General features: G+C 37.2%; 1 protein-coding gene across 1 annotated transcript; it reads left to right on the plus strand.

Annotated features, from left to right (window-relative positions):
• Positions 1–354: 354 nt before the first annotated feature.
• Positions 355–18,841, plus strand: ZNF214 (zinc finger protein 214). The gene is made up of 5 exons (XM_046014426.1): positions 355–594; positions 990–1,048; positions 1,616–1,704; positions 13,742–13,900; positions 14,558–18,841. Exons 2-5 carry the CDS (start codon positions 1,032–1,034, stop codon positions 16,240–16,242), a joined length of 1,950 nt encoding a protein of 649 aa, XP_045870382.1. The 5' UTR covers positions 355–594; positions 990–1,031; the 3' UTR covers positions 16,243–18,841.
• Positions 18,842–19,599: the final 758 nt, after the last annotated feature.

Here is a 19,599-nt window from a genome sequence, read left to right on the forward strand (position 1 = left end):
ACTCAAGCATCCCTCGCCCCCAAAGGCGAAGTGATAGCAATGATTTCCCCCAGGTTTCCTGTCGGGGGGGTTCTGCGGGTCCCAGAACTCTCCGAGACCGGCCAGAATCTCCAGCCCTGTCCCTTTCCCAGGGGACCTAAAAGCTCCTAGAACAGTCCTATTTCGTTAACATTGGGGTGGCTGCACCCTAGCCTCTTCTTAGAGAGCGGAGGGTACAGGTCTTCTGCGAGGCAAACTGGTGGCTGAGAGCTGGACTGCACCCGGAGCCTTCCAGCCAATCAGGAGCCACGTTCTCCGGCGCTCTCCTTTCCGCTCCGCCCCTCTCGTCTCCGTGGAAACGCTCCGAGTGTCTCTGTCGAGGCCTGGGGCTTCCATTTCGGTCTAGAGGGGCCGCGGCCATTGTTTGTGTAGACGGTCTGTTTTGGCCGGTCCCGTCCCCCTCAGAGGCTCCATAAGTGACGCGGACTCTCGGAGCACCGAGCCAGAAGCGGACAAGGGCGGGGAGAGCTGTGGCTGAAGAAAGAGTGGCAGAAAAGGGAGGGTGAGGGACCGAGAAGCGGCTCTGGCTTAGAAATCCCGAAGACACCAGTGTAGGTGGGTCCTTCACGGCCGCACTTCTCAAGTTAAAACCGAATATGGGGAAGGGGAGAGGAGGACAGAGGTAGTTTGGACCCTGGCGCCGGGGTGCTCGGTGTTGGAAAGTGTTGGGCGGAGCTCGGGTCGGGGGTCTGGAAGTGGGACGGAGGCCGCGTGCGTCTTCGCTGCGGGAGCGGAGGCCGCGCACACCCGTGGCCCTGGCGCGGGCAGATCCCGCTCCTAGAGCACCGTTTGTATGTCTGAATGCAAAAAACACTAGGGCAGCCCGCCTTGGGGAGCCTGAAACTGTGCTGCTCTTGAAACGTCCATGAATCGTTGTTTTTGTTTTGTTTTCTGTTTTGCTTTTTCTCTCTAGAGAAAGAGGGCTCTTAACTGTTTATCATTTTCCCTAGGGACCTGTGAACACCAGGGCAGAACCGGGGTAGCAAAGGCTCATGCCCCCATTTTACAGGTGAGGAAAGTGAGGCCCTAGGAGGTCTAGAAGAAACCATTTTCCAGGTTCTACAAGTGGTTAGTAATAGACTTGAGACTGATCAGGTCCTTGGAACGCTAGATCTGGGACCCTTCTTTAAGGTTCTAGGTACTCTGATAGTAAATCCAGTATTTCTATTGTAATAAGCACAGAAAAGCAATGGAATTATCTTTCTACTTAATAATGATGATTGAACAAAACAAGAAAAAACTTAGAAACTAAGTGTCGCATTTCTATTATTTTATATATGCTTGTTAATAATTAACTGTGAAAGCCTGGGGACTCCGGTTAAATTACATGGAGAGCATCTGCTTTCCTGGAGGGATCTTGGTAAGATCAAATTCTGTTTTCATGCCCAAACTAAAATTTGAAGTTTTTAAAGGTTCGGAAACCTTTGAAGTTTTTAAAGGTTCAGAAATAAAGTCCTTGGTGCCAGTTCTCCTAACTCTATCTAGCCCTTGAAACAGAACAGTATATGGGGATTGTAGTGAGTTTGGGGACTGCAAGATACGCCCAGACTTTCATTCCTCCTTTCTTCTCCCTCAGCTCAGACTCCTCAAAACTCCACCCTTCCCCAAAAGAGGAGCATAAAAGAGGAAGGAATGTTCACTACTTTCCTCATAGTCTGATCCCAGGTGAGTAGGATTGCCTTTTCTCATTTATAAAATGCCCTCATTATATTCTCATTATAAAATGCCCCTGAATTCTCCACGGGTGATGGGAGTTAAGAGGGAGCAGCAGTGGGGATGGATGGACCAGACAGAATAGAAAATATTCCTCACTTGCCAGAGAAGCTTCCAAGCCTCCTACATAGCATTTTCCCGCCTCCCACCCAGTCTCTTTTTACATTTACTCATTTATTCAGCAGGTCATCCAGGTCTATTGTATAAAGTGTACTGTTCTTGATGCTCTGAGATAGGGAAATATATAAGAATGTATTTTCTTAACATTGGGGAGATAAGCCATATGAGGTTAATAATAATTTCTCAAGTTATACATTAAACAGTGTCACAATGAATGGCATTTTAAAGAAACAGAAGCTCAGGTTTGAAAAATCATGAATAGGAAGATATTCTAGACAGGAAGATGATCATTTAGTCTCAGGCAGGAATTGAGGGGAAAATAAGAAAACTGAGCTAGTAACTAACTGTAGAGCATTTAAAATATGCATGTATAAGGTGAGGCCACATTGTGGAAGGCTGTTGATGTTTAATTGGTTACTTATTGTTGTGCACCACTCAGTCCTCTGCACTTCAAAAGAGGGAGCCATTACCGACATTTGGATCTAATTACTTGTAGTCTTTTATCTAATATTTGATATGCACACATAATCTGTATAGACACTAATACATTTACATACATATATGTACACATACAAATATAGACACATAGGTAATCTAACATATATGCATGTAGAGAGATTATATATTAAAAAAAATTGAACGTGATAAATAGGCCTCATGAGGGTAGAGAACATTTCCAGTACATAGAACTATGCCTAGCATGTAGTAAGCCCTCATTGAATATTTGTTGAATCATGACCTGAGGCTTTAACCCACTGAGCCACCCAGGCGCCCCAGTAGCCTGAGTTTTAATGACTGTTTAGTATTCCATTCAAATTATGTATCATTCCATTCCAGATATATGGGCTTTATTCTAGGTATATATGTTCCCTTCCAGCCATATGTACTTTATATTAATCTTCTTTTGGAGGGGGGTGAAACAAGTAATTCTCAATATTTTGCTGTCATAAAGTTTTCTATTAAATATTTTTAGGGGGGCGCCTGGGTGGCTCAGTGGTTTAGGCCGCTGCCTTCGGCTCAGGTCATGATCCCAGGGTCCTGGGATCGAGTCCCATATCGGACTCTCTGCTCGGCAGGGAGCCTGTTTCCTCCCCTCTCTCTCTGCCTGCCTCTCTGCCTACTTATGATCTCTCTCTGTCAAATAAATAAATAAAATCTTAAAAAAAAAAAAAATAAATATTTTTAGGGTGCCTGGGTGGCTCAGTTAAGTCAGTTAAGCATCCGCCTTCAGCTCAGGTTATGATCCCAGGGTCATGGGATTGAGTCCCTTATTGGGCTCCTTGCTCAGCAGGGAGCCTACTTCTCCCTTTCCCTCTGCCTGCCATTCCCCCTGTTTATGCTCTCTCTCTCTGTGTCAAATAAATAATCTTAAAAATTTTTATTTAGTGTATCTCTTTATATCTTCAAGGTATGCTCTGAGAAACAGGATAACAGTTAAGATTATAAACATGTTTTAGACTTTTGAAAAACTTAAGCTCTTTTTTTTAGAAATACTACATGAACTTTTATAACCATTTGAGGAAAGATCCTATCTTTCAGAACCTTTACCACATTTGAGTATTATCTTTAAGATTTTGCCTTGAATTGCATCCCTTTAATCTTTAGTAAGGTTGACCATTTTTTACATACATTTACTGGTCATTTGCATTCCTTCTTTGACATAAGTATTGTATGTCTCTTGACATGCATTACTTTTTTTCCTACTAAATTTTTTGTTTCTATTTGATAAAAGATTCTCCTTGTATATAAAAGATATAAACCATTTGTTAAAGGCTGTATTTCTCTAGTTGTTTGCCTTTTGCTTTTAAGGACTTCTTTGTTTATATGAGTTTCACATTTGTATAAAGCGAAATCTTATTTCTTTTTATTTATATAGTATTATGCTTTGGAAGCTCTTCTTCACCCCCAAACATAATACATAATGACTTTTGTTTTCTCAACTGTTTTTTACAGTTTCAAGTATTTTAAAAGTTTAACTCTGAAACCTATCATATATTTATTTTGGTGTGAGAAATGACAGAAGTGAAACATTTTTCCTTTTCCTTTCCTTTTCCACTTATTTTTCTAGTAGCATTTACTTTCTCCATTGATTGTGGTGCTACATATTTATATATCAAATTACTAAATTTTTTAACATACCCACACACATACACAAATGTATATACAGACCACTTTTGGGGCTGTCCTGTTTCGTGAACCCATCTCTCAATTCTTTTATTTATTTATTTTTTAAATTTATTTGACACACAGAGAGAGAGAGCACAAGTAGGCAGAGCAGCAGGAATCTCTGAATTCTTATACCGCTATACAGGCGTATTTAATTTTGTTCCTCTATATGTAGTATGCTTAATGAGCAATGCAGAGGAATTTAGCCTTTCTTTTTCCACATTTAGGAATAAACAAAAGGAAGATGGCTCATTGTGGGAAAAAAAAGAAAGTAAAAGTTTCTTATAGTAAGTTTTAGATATTGAATATATTAACTTTTCAGTATTTTTTTTTAGTCTAGCTTAATGGTCAAAATACACGCTCTGGACCCATTATCTAACCTTGTTTCATTGCCTCTACCACTTCTGAGTTATGTGAACTAGACTGCATTACTTAACCAGTTTCTCAGTTCTGAAGTGGGGAAAAAGAACTTTCTAGGGTTGAGATGCAAACATGTGAAAACCAGCACAGTGCCTGACAAACAGAATCACAATGGTTGCTATTATGTTAGTTATTGTTAAAATATAATGCATATCTGATACAACTCTCTCTAGTCAACTAAGACATAAGAATTGAGGCAGGGAATCTAGTCTTTTTTTTTGGACAATGGCTAGTCAGATGTTCCAGCATCATTAATTATATAAGGTATCTTATCCTCACAAATTTACTATTACCTTTACCATGTTTAGAATTCACTGCTATATTTAGGTCCACTTTCAGATTTCTATTCTTTTATATTAATCTTCTCTATTCCTGTGTCAACCTCATGGTGTTATAATTAGAGCTACAGAGTTCTTTTCATTTTTTTTTTAAGAGCTACAGAGTTTTAATATACCATTGGGTTAGTCTCTTCTTGTTATTTCTTTTTAACACTTTTCCTTTTTCTCACAAAAGTACTTGAAAATACCCTCCCCCAAACCTGTTGTATCTTTGAAAATGTAAGTAAGTTTAGTGATAACAAAATTATGTTTATTTTTCCCACCAAAGATTGAGGAGTGTTTTTTAAATTCAAAAGCTACATTTATCTGGGTTCTAAGTGTTTTTGTTAAGTATGTAGGAATCTATCTATATATACACACACACATATTTATTTATAAATATATATAAAGATTTAAAAATAGATTTAAAGATTTATTCATTTATTTGAGAAAAAGGCAGAGAGGGTAGAAGGAGGGGGAGAGGCAGAAGGAGAGGGAGAAACAGATACCCCACTGAGCTGGGAGCCCAATGTAAGGCTCAGTCCCAAGACCTTGAGATCATGACCTGAGCTGAAGGCAGACGTTCAACCATCTGAGCCACCCAGGCGCCCCAGAATTTATATTTTTTAGTTGCTATTATAAATGTTATTTTAAAAATTTATTTATTTAGGGGCGCCTGGGTGGCTCAGTGGGTTAAAGCCTCTGCCTTCAGCTCAGGTCATGATCCCAGGGTCCTGGGATCGAGCCCCACATCGGGCTCTCTGCTCCGTGGGGAGCCTGCTTCCTCCTCTCTCTCTGCCTGCCTCTCTGCCTAGTTGTGATTTCTCTCTGTCAAATAAATAAAATAAAAAAAAAATTTAAAAATGTATTTATTTATTTTTATTTATTTGAGAGAGAGAGTAAGCATGGGTAGGGGGCAAGGGAAAAGCAGACTCCCCACTGAGCAGGGAGCCTGATGCAGGGCTCTGTCCCAGGACCCTGAGATTATGACCTGAGCCGGAGGCAGACTTTTAACCCTGACTGAGCCACCCGGGCACCCCTGTACATGTCATTTTAAAAATACCTTTTATTTTTTAATTTTTTAAAAATTTTTATTTTTATTTTTTTAAAGATTTTATTTATTTACTTGACAGAGACAGATTACAAGTAGATAGAGAGGCAGGCAGAGAGAGAGAGAGGGAAGCAGACTCCCTGCTTAGCAGAGAGCCCCATGCGGGACTCGATCCCAGGACCCTGAGATCATGACCCGAGCCGAAGGCAGCGGCTTAACCCACTGAGCCACCCAGGCGCCCTAAAAATACCTTTTAAAAGTGGCTCCTGGGTAGTTCAGTCAGTTAAAATACTTTTTAATGAGTATATGTCTGAACTTTCTAAATTACGTAATTGTATTTTACATGGTCAGTTAATTTGAACTTGTGATCCATTACATGCATGCAAAAGAATATACTAAAATATTATGCATAATTTAAAATAACATGAACACCTACCCTCTAGGCCACCAAATATTTTTATAAAAGCACCCCCCTGCTGACTTCACAATTTCATTCCCTCCTTTTCCTAAAGAGGCAACTGCTATCTTAAATGTGTTTATTATTCCTTAGTTTTATATAAATGGAATCACTGTGATTGGCTTCTTTTTTTTTTTTTTAAAGATTTTATTTATTTGATAGACAGAGATCACAAGTAGTCAGAGAGGCAGGCAGAGAGAGAGAGGGAAGCAGGCTCCCCGCGGAGCAGAGAGCCCGATGCGGGGCTCCATCCCAGGACCCTGAGATGATGACCTGAGCCAAAGGCAGAGGCTTTAACCCACTGAGCCACCCAGGCGCCCCTGTGATTGGCTTCTTGATTTGTAGCTATACAAATGTAGCTATAGCTTTTTTGTATGTACCTATAGCTTTTTTCACAGCTATGTACATATGTTTCACAGAATGACAAACAACTTATTTATCCATCCTACTGTTGTTGGGCCTTTTGTATTGCTTCTAGTGTTTCGTTATTACAGCGGTTATGCTGAAAATGTTGTTGTACATATTTTCTGGTATACATGTGTAAGTTTCTCTAGGGTACAAACCTAGTATTAAAGTTTCTGGGACATTTGGTGCCTGAGTGGCTCAGTGGGTTAAAGCCTCTGCTTTCGGCTCAAGTCATGATCTCAGGGTCCTGGGATCAAGGCCCGCATCTGGCTCTCTGCTCAGCAGGGAGCCTGCTTCCCGCAAACCCCCCCCACCAATCTGCCTCTGCCTACTTGTGATTTCTGTCTGTCAAATAAATAAATAAAATCTTTAAAAAAAAATTTCTGGGACATTGACTTTGCTTATAATTACTAATGATTTTCAGTTGGGTTTCCTATGTACAACCATACCCTTTATAATTGTCTACTTGTATTATTAAGTGCTTTCATTAGTGGTTTAAAAATAGTGAATCTGCAGTATTTTTGTTGAGTTTCAGTCTTTTTTTTTTTTTTAAAGATTTTATTTATTTATTAGAGAGAGAGAGAGCACAGGCAGACAGAGTAGCAGGCAGAGGCAGAGGGGGAAGCAGGCTCCCTGCCGAGCAAGGAGCCCGATGTGGGACTCGATCCCAGGACGCTAGGATCATGACCTGAGCCGAAGGCAGCCGCTCAACTAACTGAGCCATCCAGGCGTCCCTTGAGTTTCAGTCTTAATGGGAATGCTTTTAATGTTTTATGTTTGGATTTGAGATATGGTTACATGTCTTTGTTTTGGTAACTTGCTTTGTTTGTAGTTTTAAATGAAGGACCCATGTTGCATTTTAAGAAGTACTTTTTTGGCAGTGATTAAAATATATAACTTTTCTTATTTGACATTATTATGACAGTTTATAGTTAATAGATTTCTTCATTTGGACCTTTCTTTACCTTTTGGAATAAACCACCACTCCATCATGCTATAATATGCTTTGGTATTATGGCAGATTGCATTTGCATTTTCCAAAGATGGCCACACCTATTACATATCACTTTAATGCTTGTCTTACAATGTGACTTAATCTTCCCACCAAAAAGTAGGATCTGTTTCCCCACTTCTCAAATCTGGCTGGGGTTTGTGATCACCTCAACCAGTGGAGTACAGTGTAAGTGATGCTATGTGGCTTCCAAAGCTAAGTCATAGAAAGGATACAGCTTTTGCTTCATGTTGAGAGGTAGTCCTGGACACAAGTGCAAAGAAACGGATACCTTCCATCAACAGTCACAACCAGCTTGCCAGCCATGTGAATGAGCCACCCTGGAAGTGAATCCTCCAGCCCACTCAAGCCACTACTCAACAATCTCATGAGGGATCTGAGCTAGAACTGCCCAGGCCATTCCTGAATTTCTGACCCAGAGAAATTGTGAAAAATAATTATTTTTGTGTGAAGCCACCACATTTGGAGTAATTAGTTCTGTGATAGTATAAAGATAGGTGTTGCTGGATTTTATTAGCTTTATATTTTCCTTTAACTCTTGAAGTTTATGCCAATATTCATTAATAATGCAGTATAGATACATAGTTTTCTGACTTTTACTGTCTCAGTGTTTTCCTGAATGTTTTAAAAATTTTGATAGTTTTTCTATATGTTTGGAACAATTTAATAACTCCAAGTCTGTTCCTTGAAAATTTGAAAGAATTTATGTAAGAAAATCTTTGGGTTGGTTATTTTTGAAGGTCATAGTTCTTTGATAATTTCTTTCATAAAACTGACCAGTTCAGGTTTTTTCTCTTTATGACATATTGAGTGGTTTTCTAGGGAAAAAAACCTTCCTATTTAGATTTAATTTTTAAAGAGCTGTGGAAAGTGCCCACCAAACATTCAGTTGAATTTTTACCTGTTGCCATCTCCCTAATGTCAATTCTAACTTTTTTTTTTCTACTTATGCTCACTCCTTTTTTCCCCTTTGGTTAGCTAGCTGGTAATATATCTACTTTTCTTCCAACAAACTGGCACTTGATTCATTTCAGAATGGTAAATGTTTTTCAACTCCATGTTCTTTTGTTTACTCTATACCTTTCCCTTTAAAAAAAAGTAATTTATTTATTTGGGAGACAGCACAAGCAGGGGGAGCAGCAGGCAGAGGGTGAGGGAGAGGGAGAAGCAGGCTCCCCACTGATCGGGGAGCCTGATGTGGAGCTCTACCCCAGGACTCTGGGATCATGACCTGAGCTGAAGGCAGATGCCTAACCAACTGAGCCACCCAGGTGACCCCACTTTAAGTGTTTAATCCATCTAGTATCTATATTGTATATGATACTAAGTTGGAATCCACTTTTATTTTTTCTCATATAGTTACTCAGTTTTCACAACACCATTTAGTAAATAATCCATTCTTAACTTTTATTTTTAATGCCATCTTTATTATTAATGTGTCGTATATAAACAAGCACAGTCTGAATCTTCCATGCTGTTCTAATGGTCTATTTGTAAGTTCTGATTTTATTGTTGTAGTTTGGCGGTGTGTCACTATTTGTGTCTTCCTGCATGGTTTACTTAAGTCTCTATATTATATTCTTCTTTTCTTTCCCTGTAAATTTTAGGGGAAAAGTATATTGTGTTCCTCAAAAAAATCCAGTTGAAATTTGATGGGGTGGTATACTGAATTTAAGTCAACCCATCCAAGAACATGGAAGTACACCTCTCCTTTTATTTAAGTCTTCTTCTTTCTGCTTACTTGAATTTAAATGTTATCTTCCAAGAGTTCTTTATATTTTTGGTTAAGATAGTGTTTTTTTTGTTTTTTATTTTGCTTTTGGTGAATGGTGTCCCCTTTTTTCTAGTGGTTGTTGTGCTTTATTAGATCTGGTAATTTTGCTGAGCTCTGTTTATTTTAAGGTTTATTTATGTATTCTTGGTTTTTCTAGGTAGATTGCTATAATATATGCAAATAGTTACATTTTTTGTTTTTACTTCTAATCCTTATGCCTCGTTTCATTTTCTTACAGTGTTTATCAGACCTTTGATACTATGTTGAAAGCAATGGTGACTGGAGTCACTCTTAACTTGTTTACTATAATAAAAGAAACACAAGTTTGTCCATTCAGCTTAATGTTTGATATAGGTTCCTAATATGTAATCTTTACCAATTAAGAGGGTTTTATTCCTACTTTGCTAAAAGTTTTTAAAGACCATATAAAGGGGGGCACCTTGGTGGCTCAGTTGGTTAAGTGACTACCTTCGACTCACGTCATGAGTCCCACATCAGGCTCCCAGCTCCTTGAGAAGTCTGTTTCTCCCTCTGGCCTTCTCCCCTCTCATGCTCTCTCTCAAATAAATAAAAATAAATAAAATCATTAAAAAGACCATATAAAGGTGTTGAACATTATGAACTTTACCACTTGATTTCTCTTCATCTGTTAATTATGGTTTTCTTCTGTAGTCTATTAATAAATAATATTGATAGATTTTCTCATATTCAGTTGTCCTTCCTTCCTATAATGATGCTTGACCATGATGCATATTTTAAAGTACTTCTGAATTCAATTATTTAATATTTTATTTAGGATTATTATAGATTTATAAAATGTACAAATGGGATTATAATCTAACTTTTTTGTATTGTCTTTATCTGGTCTTGGAGTCAAGATTACACTAGCCACTTTCTAGTGTAGTCTAGCTAGCAGCTTTCAATTTCTGTTTTCTAAAATTTGTAATAGTAATTAAACTCTAATAGAATGTTTGCTAGAACAATATTTATTGCATAGTAAGTTACATTTAGCAGTTTAAAATAACACCAATTTATTATGTCACTCATAATAATATCTCATTATCTCCCAGGAAGCTGGGAGCAGTGTAGCTGTGTGGTTCTGGCTCAGGATCTCTCATGAGGCTGCAGTCAAGCTGTCAGCCAGACTGCAGATATTGGCAGGCTTTACTGGGGCTGGAGGATCCTCTGCTAAGATGGTTCACTCATGTGACTGTTGGCAGGATGCCTCATTTCTTAGAGGACAGAAGGCCTCAGTTCTTTGCCACATGGCGTCTTCACAGGACTCCTAAGTATTCTTACCACATGGAAGGCAGTTTCTCCAAGAGTGAGTGATCTAAGAAAATGGGCAAGGTGGAAGCTGCAGTGCCTTTAAGAGCTAGTTTTGAAAGTTGCACAGCATTACTTCTTCCCCTTCGGTTTTTTTTTATAAAATTCATTAGAAGTGAGTCCTTAAGTCTAGCCCATGCTTGAAGGGTGGGGAACTGGCTACACCTCTTGAAGGGAAGGGAATCAAAAAATTTGTGGACATTATTTTAAAACCACCACAAGTAAAATAGACATATGTACTGAAATGTGAAATTGTACATTATATATTATGTGAAAAATGCAAACCAGAATTATCATGTCTTAGTTAAGAAAAAAATGTCAGTGGGGTATATATGTGGGTATGCATGAAAAAAAGTCAGAAAGGACAGTAAAAACTATCCTGGTTACTTCTCAAGTTATTTGGGGAGGGTAGGCTTTCAGTTTTTACTTATATTACTTCAGAATTATTTTAAAATTTTATGAATTTATTTTTGGTAAGAGCAACTGGACTCAATCTCTGGTATATATTTTAAGATTTATTTGTTTGAGAGAGAGAGAACACGCACGAGCAAGGGGACAGGTAGAAGGAAGGAGAGAAGGAAAGGGCTGGGGGAGAGAATTCTCAAGCTGGCTCCTCACTGAGCATGTAGCTTGATGTAGGGCTTCATCCCAGGACCCAGGGGTCATGACCTGAGCTGAAATCAAGAGTTAGCCACTTAACTGACTGAGCCACAAAGGTGCCCCTCTAGTATAATTTTTAAAGAAATTCTTAAATATTTAAAAAATAACAAAGCCAGTAACAGCAGGCTGAGTTTTATTTTTCTATACTTTTTACAAAATAAGGAACCAGTGAGTTTATTTATTTTCTGTTCTGTTTCCAGTTTTCAGTCTTGTCATCTGGGAATCTAAACATCCCATTTTTCTTTTCTGATTTTATTTATAATTTCATTTGTATGTGTTAAAATAGACATTATATTCTGAATTTTTAACATTTATAAACATTTAAAAATAGCATTGAATTTTCTCCTTCTTGAATTGTCATTTGTGGTTAGTACTTCATTGTTTACACATGGATTTTCATGTAGTTTATTTGGAAAGCAGTATGTGGGTGGTATATTTTGAATCCTTGAATATTTCAGTACATCTTCCTGTTGTCCTTTTGTTAACACAATAAGGATGTACATGGAAATCTTGATTTATAATCCTTTACCAAGTTGTTTTTGACTTCTCTGACTTGACTTAGTAGGTAGGCCACTATTTTTTAACTGCATGACCTTGTCCAAGTTACTTAATCTTGCTAAATGTTGGTTTCCTTATTCCTTTAGTATTGATAATTATACCATAGAGGATTATTGTGATAATAAATAACAGCCCTTTTCACATAACTTCTTGATAATATTTAACTGCTATGATTATAATGATTTGATAGTCATGATATTCTAGTTTTCCTCCATGAAATCTATCGATTTCCTTTAGTCATGGTATTTACTACTAAACATTCTTAATTGAACTTTAGAATTGAGAATGTCATCAAAAAATGAAATCAGTTTGTCAAATAACCTATTTATGAGCTGTTCTCGCCACTAAAAGAAGAATTTTGGGGCAGTTTGAATACATTTATTTATCTCTTCTTTCTAAAACTTCATGATGATAATAAGAAACTAAAAACTGTCTGAACCTTTCAATGATGAAGTAAGGAGCCATCAGCAAGTAAGGAATTTCAACAAAAACTTGGAAGGGGTGCCTGGGTGCCTCAGGCAGTTGGGCATCTGGCTCTTGATTTTAGCTCAGGTCATGATCTTGGGGTGGTGGGATCTAGTCTCACCTCAGGCTCCACACTTAGCCCGGAGTCTTGGGATTTTTCTCTCCCTTTTCCTCTACATCCCCACAAATCCCCGTGTGTATGCTCTCTCAATAAATAAATAAATAAATAAATAAATAAATAAATAACTTCCTAAAACACACACACACACACACACACACACACACACACACACACACACACACACACACACACACACACATTGGAAAGCAAGAGGCAGAACAGTGGTAAGAGCCTCATAGGGCTAAAGACATTACATCCTGGAATGCTCCACAGGGGAATAAGCACAAGAAGGATTTGATAAACCCTTGGAACTTCAGAGAAGCTGAGGATGCATCCATGCCATTGGAGGCAGAGGGCCAGTCAAAAGAGGACCCTAAAATATTTACAGAGAGCAAAGAAAAAGTTGCTCACGAAGGAGTGAGAATTAAAAAAGGTCTTAGAAACAACAATGAAGGCATACAAACAGTGAAGCAATTCTGAGAAAAATTCTTTTCACTCTAGAATTTGATACCCAGTCACTTATGAGTGATAATAAGGACACTAAGCAAGCTTGGAGGTTCTCCTTTAAACCAAATGTGTGTCCTGAAGAAAACTTTAGCTTGTTTCTCACCTTTGCTTTTTTTCAGTGGCCATGGAATTAACATTCATAAGCTTGACTGAACTCATTTGGGCAAACACCTCCCAATTAATGGAGTAAATCACAAAAGGGAAAAAGAAGTATATGATCTTGAAAATGGAGCACTAAATAGCCAGCCCAGATTGGAGCAGGAAGATGAACATTTCCAGAATAAAAAGGATTGGGGGATCAATTGACTTAATCTTTTTCAACCATTACTTACTCATTTTTTAAAAATTGGGATAATAATAGTATCTATAAGAGAGGGTTGCTATGAGGATTACTTGAAATATATGTGAAGTCCTTAGCCCAGCGGTTAGCAGACAGATGCTATTATATAAATGTTTCTTATGACTGTGATGGGCTTCAGTGACTAGATATATTATTTAGCCATCCCTATTATTAAGTCTCCTCTTACTTTTCTTGTTTTTCTTCATTACTGAAGTTCTTTCTTTTTTGATTTCATTTGTCATTTATGTTACCTGCTGAATGGCTGTTTCCTTGTCCGTCTTCTCCCTTAGGTCTCTTCTTGGAAAACCTGATCTTTGACCAGATGGCAGTAACATTTGAAGATGTGACTGTTATTTTTACTTGGGAGGAGTGGAAATTCCTGGATTCTTCTCAAAAAAAGCTCTATAGAGAGGTCATGTGGGAGAACTACACAAACGTCATGTCAGTAGGTAAAGTTATCCCAGCCCTTAGGTAACAGAATTAGTATCTTCTGGAACCAGTTTCGTTGAGTATGTTGGTAAGAACCAATTAGAATTTTCAAAACTAGCAAAGAGAGGGCAAACTCCAGTATGCAAGCACTTTCAAGTCTCTGCTTGTATCACTTTTGCTATTGTCTAAATTGTAGAGCCAAGCTAAAGTCAGCATGGAAGGGGAACACCCAGAGGTACAGAGTTAATGCAGCCATTTTTTCACACAACCAGTCACACTCTGCTAGAACAAAAAAATAGAAACAGTATTTTATTTCTTAAAATAATGCTCCAGAGTAATCTAATTAAATCTGTTTCTAAGATGATTTCCATGAAACAGTCAGCCTTACTTATTTATTTCTAACAGTACTTGATAAGTAACAGATGCTCGAGATAATCTACAGAATGTCTGAATAAGTGAATAAGTGAATATATATATATATATATATTCATTCACATATATATATATGAATGAACAAACACATGAATTTCAGATGAAATATGGAGCAGCCTAAGCATAATCCTTTCCCATTCCCACCCACACATTTATTCCTGTAATTCTGGAAGTCAATGCTTGAGATACTTGGAAATTTTTAAAAACCACATTTATCTCACTAATGGATTATCTGCTTATTCTAGGAAACTGGAAAGAGAGCTACAAATCCCAAGAAGAAAGATTCAGATACTTAGAACATGAAAATCTTCCCTGCTGGCAAGGCTGGAGGAATGCCAGTGCTCAGATATATGAGAATAGAAACTATGTTGAAACCGTCCAAGGAATAGATTCGAAAGACCTAAAGCAACAAGATCTTTCCCACCATCAGGAATGGTTAATACTCTCCACCCAAGTACCACAGAATGGGAACTGTGAATTAGCTTTTGAAGGCAAAAGTCCCAGGAACTTAAAATATACAAAGTTTATACCTTGGCAGTCCTTAGAAACAAAACATACCCATGAAGACTATGCTAGAGAAATCTATGTGAATGATTTATATGGTTTTCAAGGAAGCAGATGCCATCGTGGCATATCTAGGGAAAATATCTCTGTGGAAAAAGAACAGAAGCTCATAGTTCAGCATTCTTATGTCCCAACAGTAGAAGCCCTTCCAGAGTATACTGGGGAGCTATGTCAACATGACCTACTGAAAAACTCTGTGGAAGAGGAATACTGTGGATGTAATAAATGTAAAGAAATTTATTATTGGAACTCACAGTGTGTTCTCCACAAGAGAAATCAACATAGAGAAAAGTTCTTTCAGTGCTCTATCAGCACAGCATGCTTCTCTCAGAGATCAGACCTGTACAGACATCCAAGAATTCACATAGGTAAGAAGCTGTATGGATGTGATGAAGTTGACAGTAACTTCAGGCAAAGCTTAGGTGTTCACTTTCATCAGAGGGTCTACACAGGGGAGGTCTCTTACATATGCCACATGTGTGGTAAGAGCTTCAGTCAGATCTCTAGTCTTCACAGTCATCAAAGAGTCCACACAGAAGAGAAACTCTATAAATTTGAGTGTAATAAGGACCTCAGTAGAAATTCATTACTTCAGATTCACCAGAGACTTCACATAGGACAGAAGCCTTTTAAGTGCGATCAGTGTGGTAAGAGTTTTAGTCGGAGTTCAGTACTTCATGTTCATCAGAGAGTCCACACAGGAGAGAAACCATATAAGTGTGATGAGTGTGGCAAGGGCTTCAGTCAGAGCTCAAATCTTCGGATTCATCAGTTAGTCCACACGGGAGAGAAGTCCTATAAATGTGATAACTGTGGTAAGGGCTTTACCCAGCGCTCAAATCTCCAGATTCATCAGAGAGTACATACGGGAGAGAAGCCTTACAAATGTGACGACTGTGGCAAGGACTTTAGTCATAGCTCTGATCTTCGTATTCATCAGAGGGTCCATACTGGGGAGAAACCCTATACTTGTCATGAATGTGGGAAGGGCTTCAGCAAGAGTTCAAAGCTTCATACTCATCAAAGAGTACATACTGGAGAGAAACCCTATAAATGTGAACAGTGTGGTAAGGGATTCAGCCAGCGTTCCCACCTTCTCATTCATCAGAGAGTCCACACAGGAGAAAAACCCTATAAATGTGATGATTGTGGAAAGGGCTTTAGTCACAGCTCCAATCTTCACATTCATCAGAGAGTTCACACAGGAGAGAAGCCTTATCAATGCACTAAGTGCAGCAAGGGTTTCAGTCATAGCTCAGCTCTTCGAATTCATCAAAGAGTCCACATAGGAGAGAAACCTCATAAATGCCATGAGTATTATAAGGGATTTGATCAGAATTCTCATCTTCACAATAATCACACATGAGAAACCTTATAATTACGTTTACTTAGTTAACCACTTTAATCAAAGCTTAACATTCAGCCCAATAAATGCTGCGGGGAAGAAAAGTCTATAAATAAACCCAAATAATCCCAAGCAACATTTCTAGTTTTCCCCAACTCCCACTAAGAATCATTTGGTTCAAGAAGAAATCCTTAGGAGGATGCCTATATATTTAAAATGAAAGTGTATTTACTTTTTCTATTATTATCATACATATCCATTATAAAATATATGAAAGATTCAAGAAGAAAACTCTTCATCCTGTTTTGTTCTAGCATTTTTTGTGTGCATTTTCATGTGAATGAAATCACACTGTATATTCAACTCTGTCTTTTCACTGACTTTGAGACATTTACTTTTTTTTTTTTTTGATGCAAATTGGCTAGCTAGCTATGAAACAGCATCCCATCTCCTCTGTAAAGTCCCTAGGAAGCCACAAGAAGAACACACACAAAACCTCAAACTCAAACTGGTAGATAACCTATTGCTTAAATGTGGAAGAATTAAATTACAAGGCAGGACAATTTGATTGCTTATGACATAAGATAGGGAAGTACTGCATGATCCTTCACCTGAGACAGGATATTGTAGAGATGTTACCTCTGTCAGCCAGAAAAGTCAGGAACCATCTTTTGCAGGGGTTCTGCACTTTCAGGTTATCATAGTACACTCTCACATCCTTCTTCCCAGGATTCCACATTGATTCATAGCTTCAGAAGTACATGTAACAAGAAGTACAATATTTAATGTCTCTAAGTAGGGTGTGAAAGATGTCAGTAAACGCTAATAGAAGTGAATTGTCAGGAAACTGAAGATACTCCATCTGTTCATAATTAGAGATTTAAGCAGTAGACTGATTTATTCTTAGAAGAGAGGTAATAGAGAAATAGTTGCTGAAAGCAGAACTAAACTCAAAGCTATGTGCAAAACTGAACTAAAACCTAATTATGGAAGAAGAGAGAATCTGGCCATTGTAAAAATGGAGTGGAGTCAGGAGGAATATACAAGTCCTAACTATTGTTAATATAAATATGTTTAGACATCGCTGCCCAAGAGACACTAAATTAAGTGGACTTGTTCAGGGAAATAACGGAATTGCAGTACCAAAGAAAGGACACTACCGTGAAGAATTAAAACCTGACGGTCCTGAAAATTAGCTATTTCAGTCTCCTGAAGAAGTTTTCAAAAAACAGGTGTCTTGAGTAGCATTACAAAAACAAAAACAAAAAAACCTGAAGTCAGTAAAACTAGAGCAGAAATTAGTAAGTAGAGAAGAACCTCTAAAAAACAATGAAGGACTACAGGGAAATTTAAAATGGATCAAAGTTAAAAGGCAGTAGAAGCAGAATTGGTACTGCAGAATATCAAATACTGTAATGAATGAACTTGAGATATATTCAATGTATACAAAAAGGATAATGAGAGGGAAATAATGAGAAAAGACAGACAGGAAGTACAAAGAATGGAGATCTAATGTAGGAATTAACGGTGTTTCTAAGAAAGTTAATATGGAATAGAATCAATGATCATTTTACCTGAGCTAAACATATATATGCTCACTAGACTTTAGAAAAAATATAAAAACCATCTTAGAAACAGCTTAGGGAAAAGAACAACCTAAAGCATGCAGAAAGAAAAATTCTGGCTAATTTGCAAAGCCGGTGAAAAGAGAATGGATAAAGAACTCCAAAAGTAAATGTCAAAGGACGGTGGAACATCAACTTCAGAAATGTGAGATTAAAAAACCTGTTATCACCTATGGTATTATTTTTAATCAACTAAATTGTCATTATTGTCTAAATTATGCAGGTAACAGATTAGATAAGACAGGAAACATCATACTTTTTTTTAATGTTCAGTGAGCCACAGTACATCATTAGTTTTTGATGTAGTGTTCAATGATTCATTAGTTGCATATAACACCCAGTGCTCATCACGTGGTCCTTTCTTAAAGAGAGCTCAAGAATGTGGAAATTATGGCCTAAAACTGGCAATGAGAACTAACATCATTTAAACAGTCAAGTGTCCAAAATAAGTAGCTGTGTAAAAAAATATTTAACACACAAATGCTGAGTATAAAAGCAGATTATATATAAATGCCTGAGAGGGAGACTATGGGTGTTAGAGAAAATACATAAGGTGAGTAAAAATATAAAACCAGTAGTTTCCTAAATTCTTGCTATAATCAGAAAATATGGGTAGAAAGAAGTATGGTTTATAATAACACAAATTTATTTTCAAAAAAAGAACAAGTAAAAATGTAGAATGAAAATAATGAAAAAAATCTGAGGAAAAGAGGACTTGCATAGAGAAGTCTTATAATTTTTTTTAGAGGAAATGTTCCTAAGTTAATCTATAGATTTCAAATTTCATTAAAACCCCAATGAGATTTGAAATTTAAAAAAAATCTAAAGTCTTTTAAGAAAAACAGACACTGGAGAAGAGCAAAGATAGTTTAAAAGATCAATGACATTGCCCTAAAAAGCAAATGATAAAAAAGTAAATGATATATTGAAATTAATGGAGAAACTGATTGTACATTTGAAAAAAATGTTCAGAATGCTCAGTCAGTAAATTGCTTAGAAAGAGACCAGTATATGTTATGGATAACATATGTAATATAATATATTTAGTATATATGTATATATACTTTACATATTAAAAATACCTATGAATAGGAAAATGATTATTCAGTAAATGGTGCTAAGAAAATGATTTAACTCTGGTAAAAAACTAAACTGGGCTTTCATGACATAATTCATATATATATTGTCCTAATATGTATTAATTAAAGCACAGCTTTCCAGGCCGACTTCTGTGAACTTCCATGTGGTTTCATGTAGGATGGTGTGTCAGAAATGAACTACAAATTTAACCTCATTTTTATCTAATTCATGTTCAAGATTAGCATAAAATTTCTTTATAAAGAGGGTTGTGCTACTTTAACATGAATGTTTGAATTCACCAAAGTGGGTTTTTATATAGATGAAAACACACACATATGCTTTTTTAAAGAATCAGATAAAAAGGAAGAACTCAGAAAAAATATCTAGGAATTTGGCCACATAAAATTTTCTAAACTGTAGGTAAAAAACATGGAAATTAGATAATAGGAAAAATATTTGTCATGACTATGACAGTTAAGAACTTCTATAAATTAATAAGATAGGCATCTACTAAATATTGGCAAAGGACATCCACAGATTAAAGCAATAAAACACCACTTCTTTTTTTTTTTTAAATTTATTTACAGCATAACAGTGTTCATTGTTTTGGCATCACACCCAGTGCTTCATGCAGTACGTGCCCTCCCTATTACCCACCACCTGGTTCCTCAAC

This window comes from Meles meles, chromosome 8 (assembly GCF_922984935.1).
Source record: "Meles meles chromosome 8, mMelMel3.1 paternal haplotype, whole genome shotgun sequence".
NCBI lineage: Eukaryota > Metazoa > Chordata > Mammalia > Carnivora > Mustelidae > Meles > Meles meles.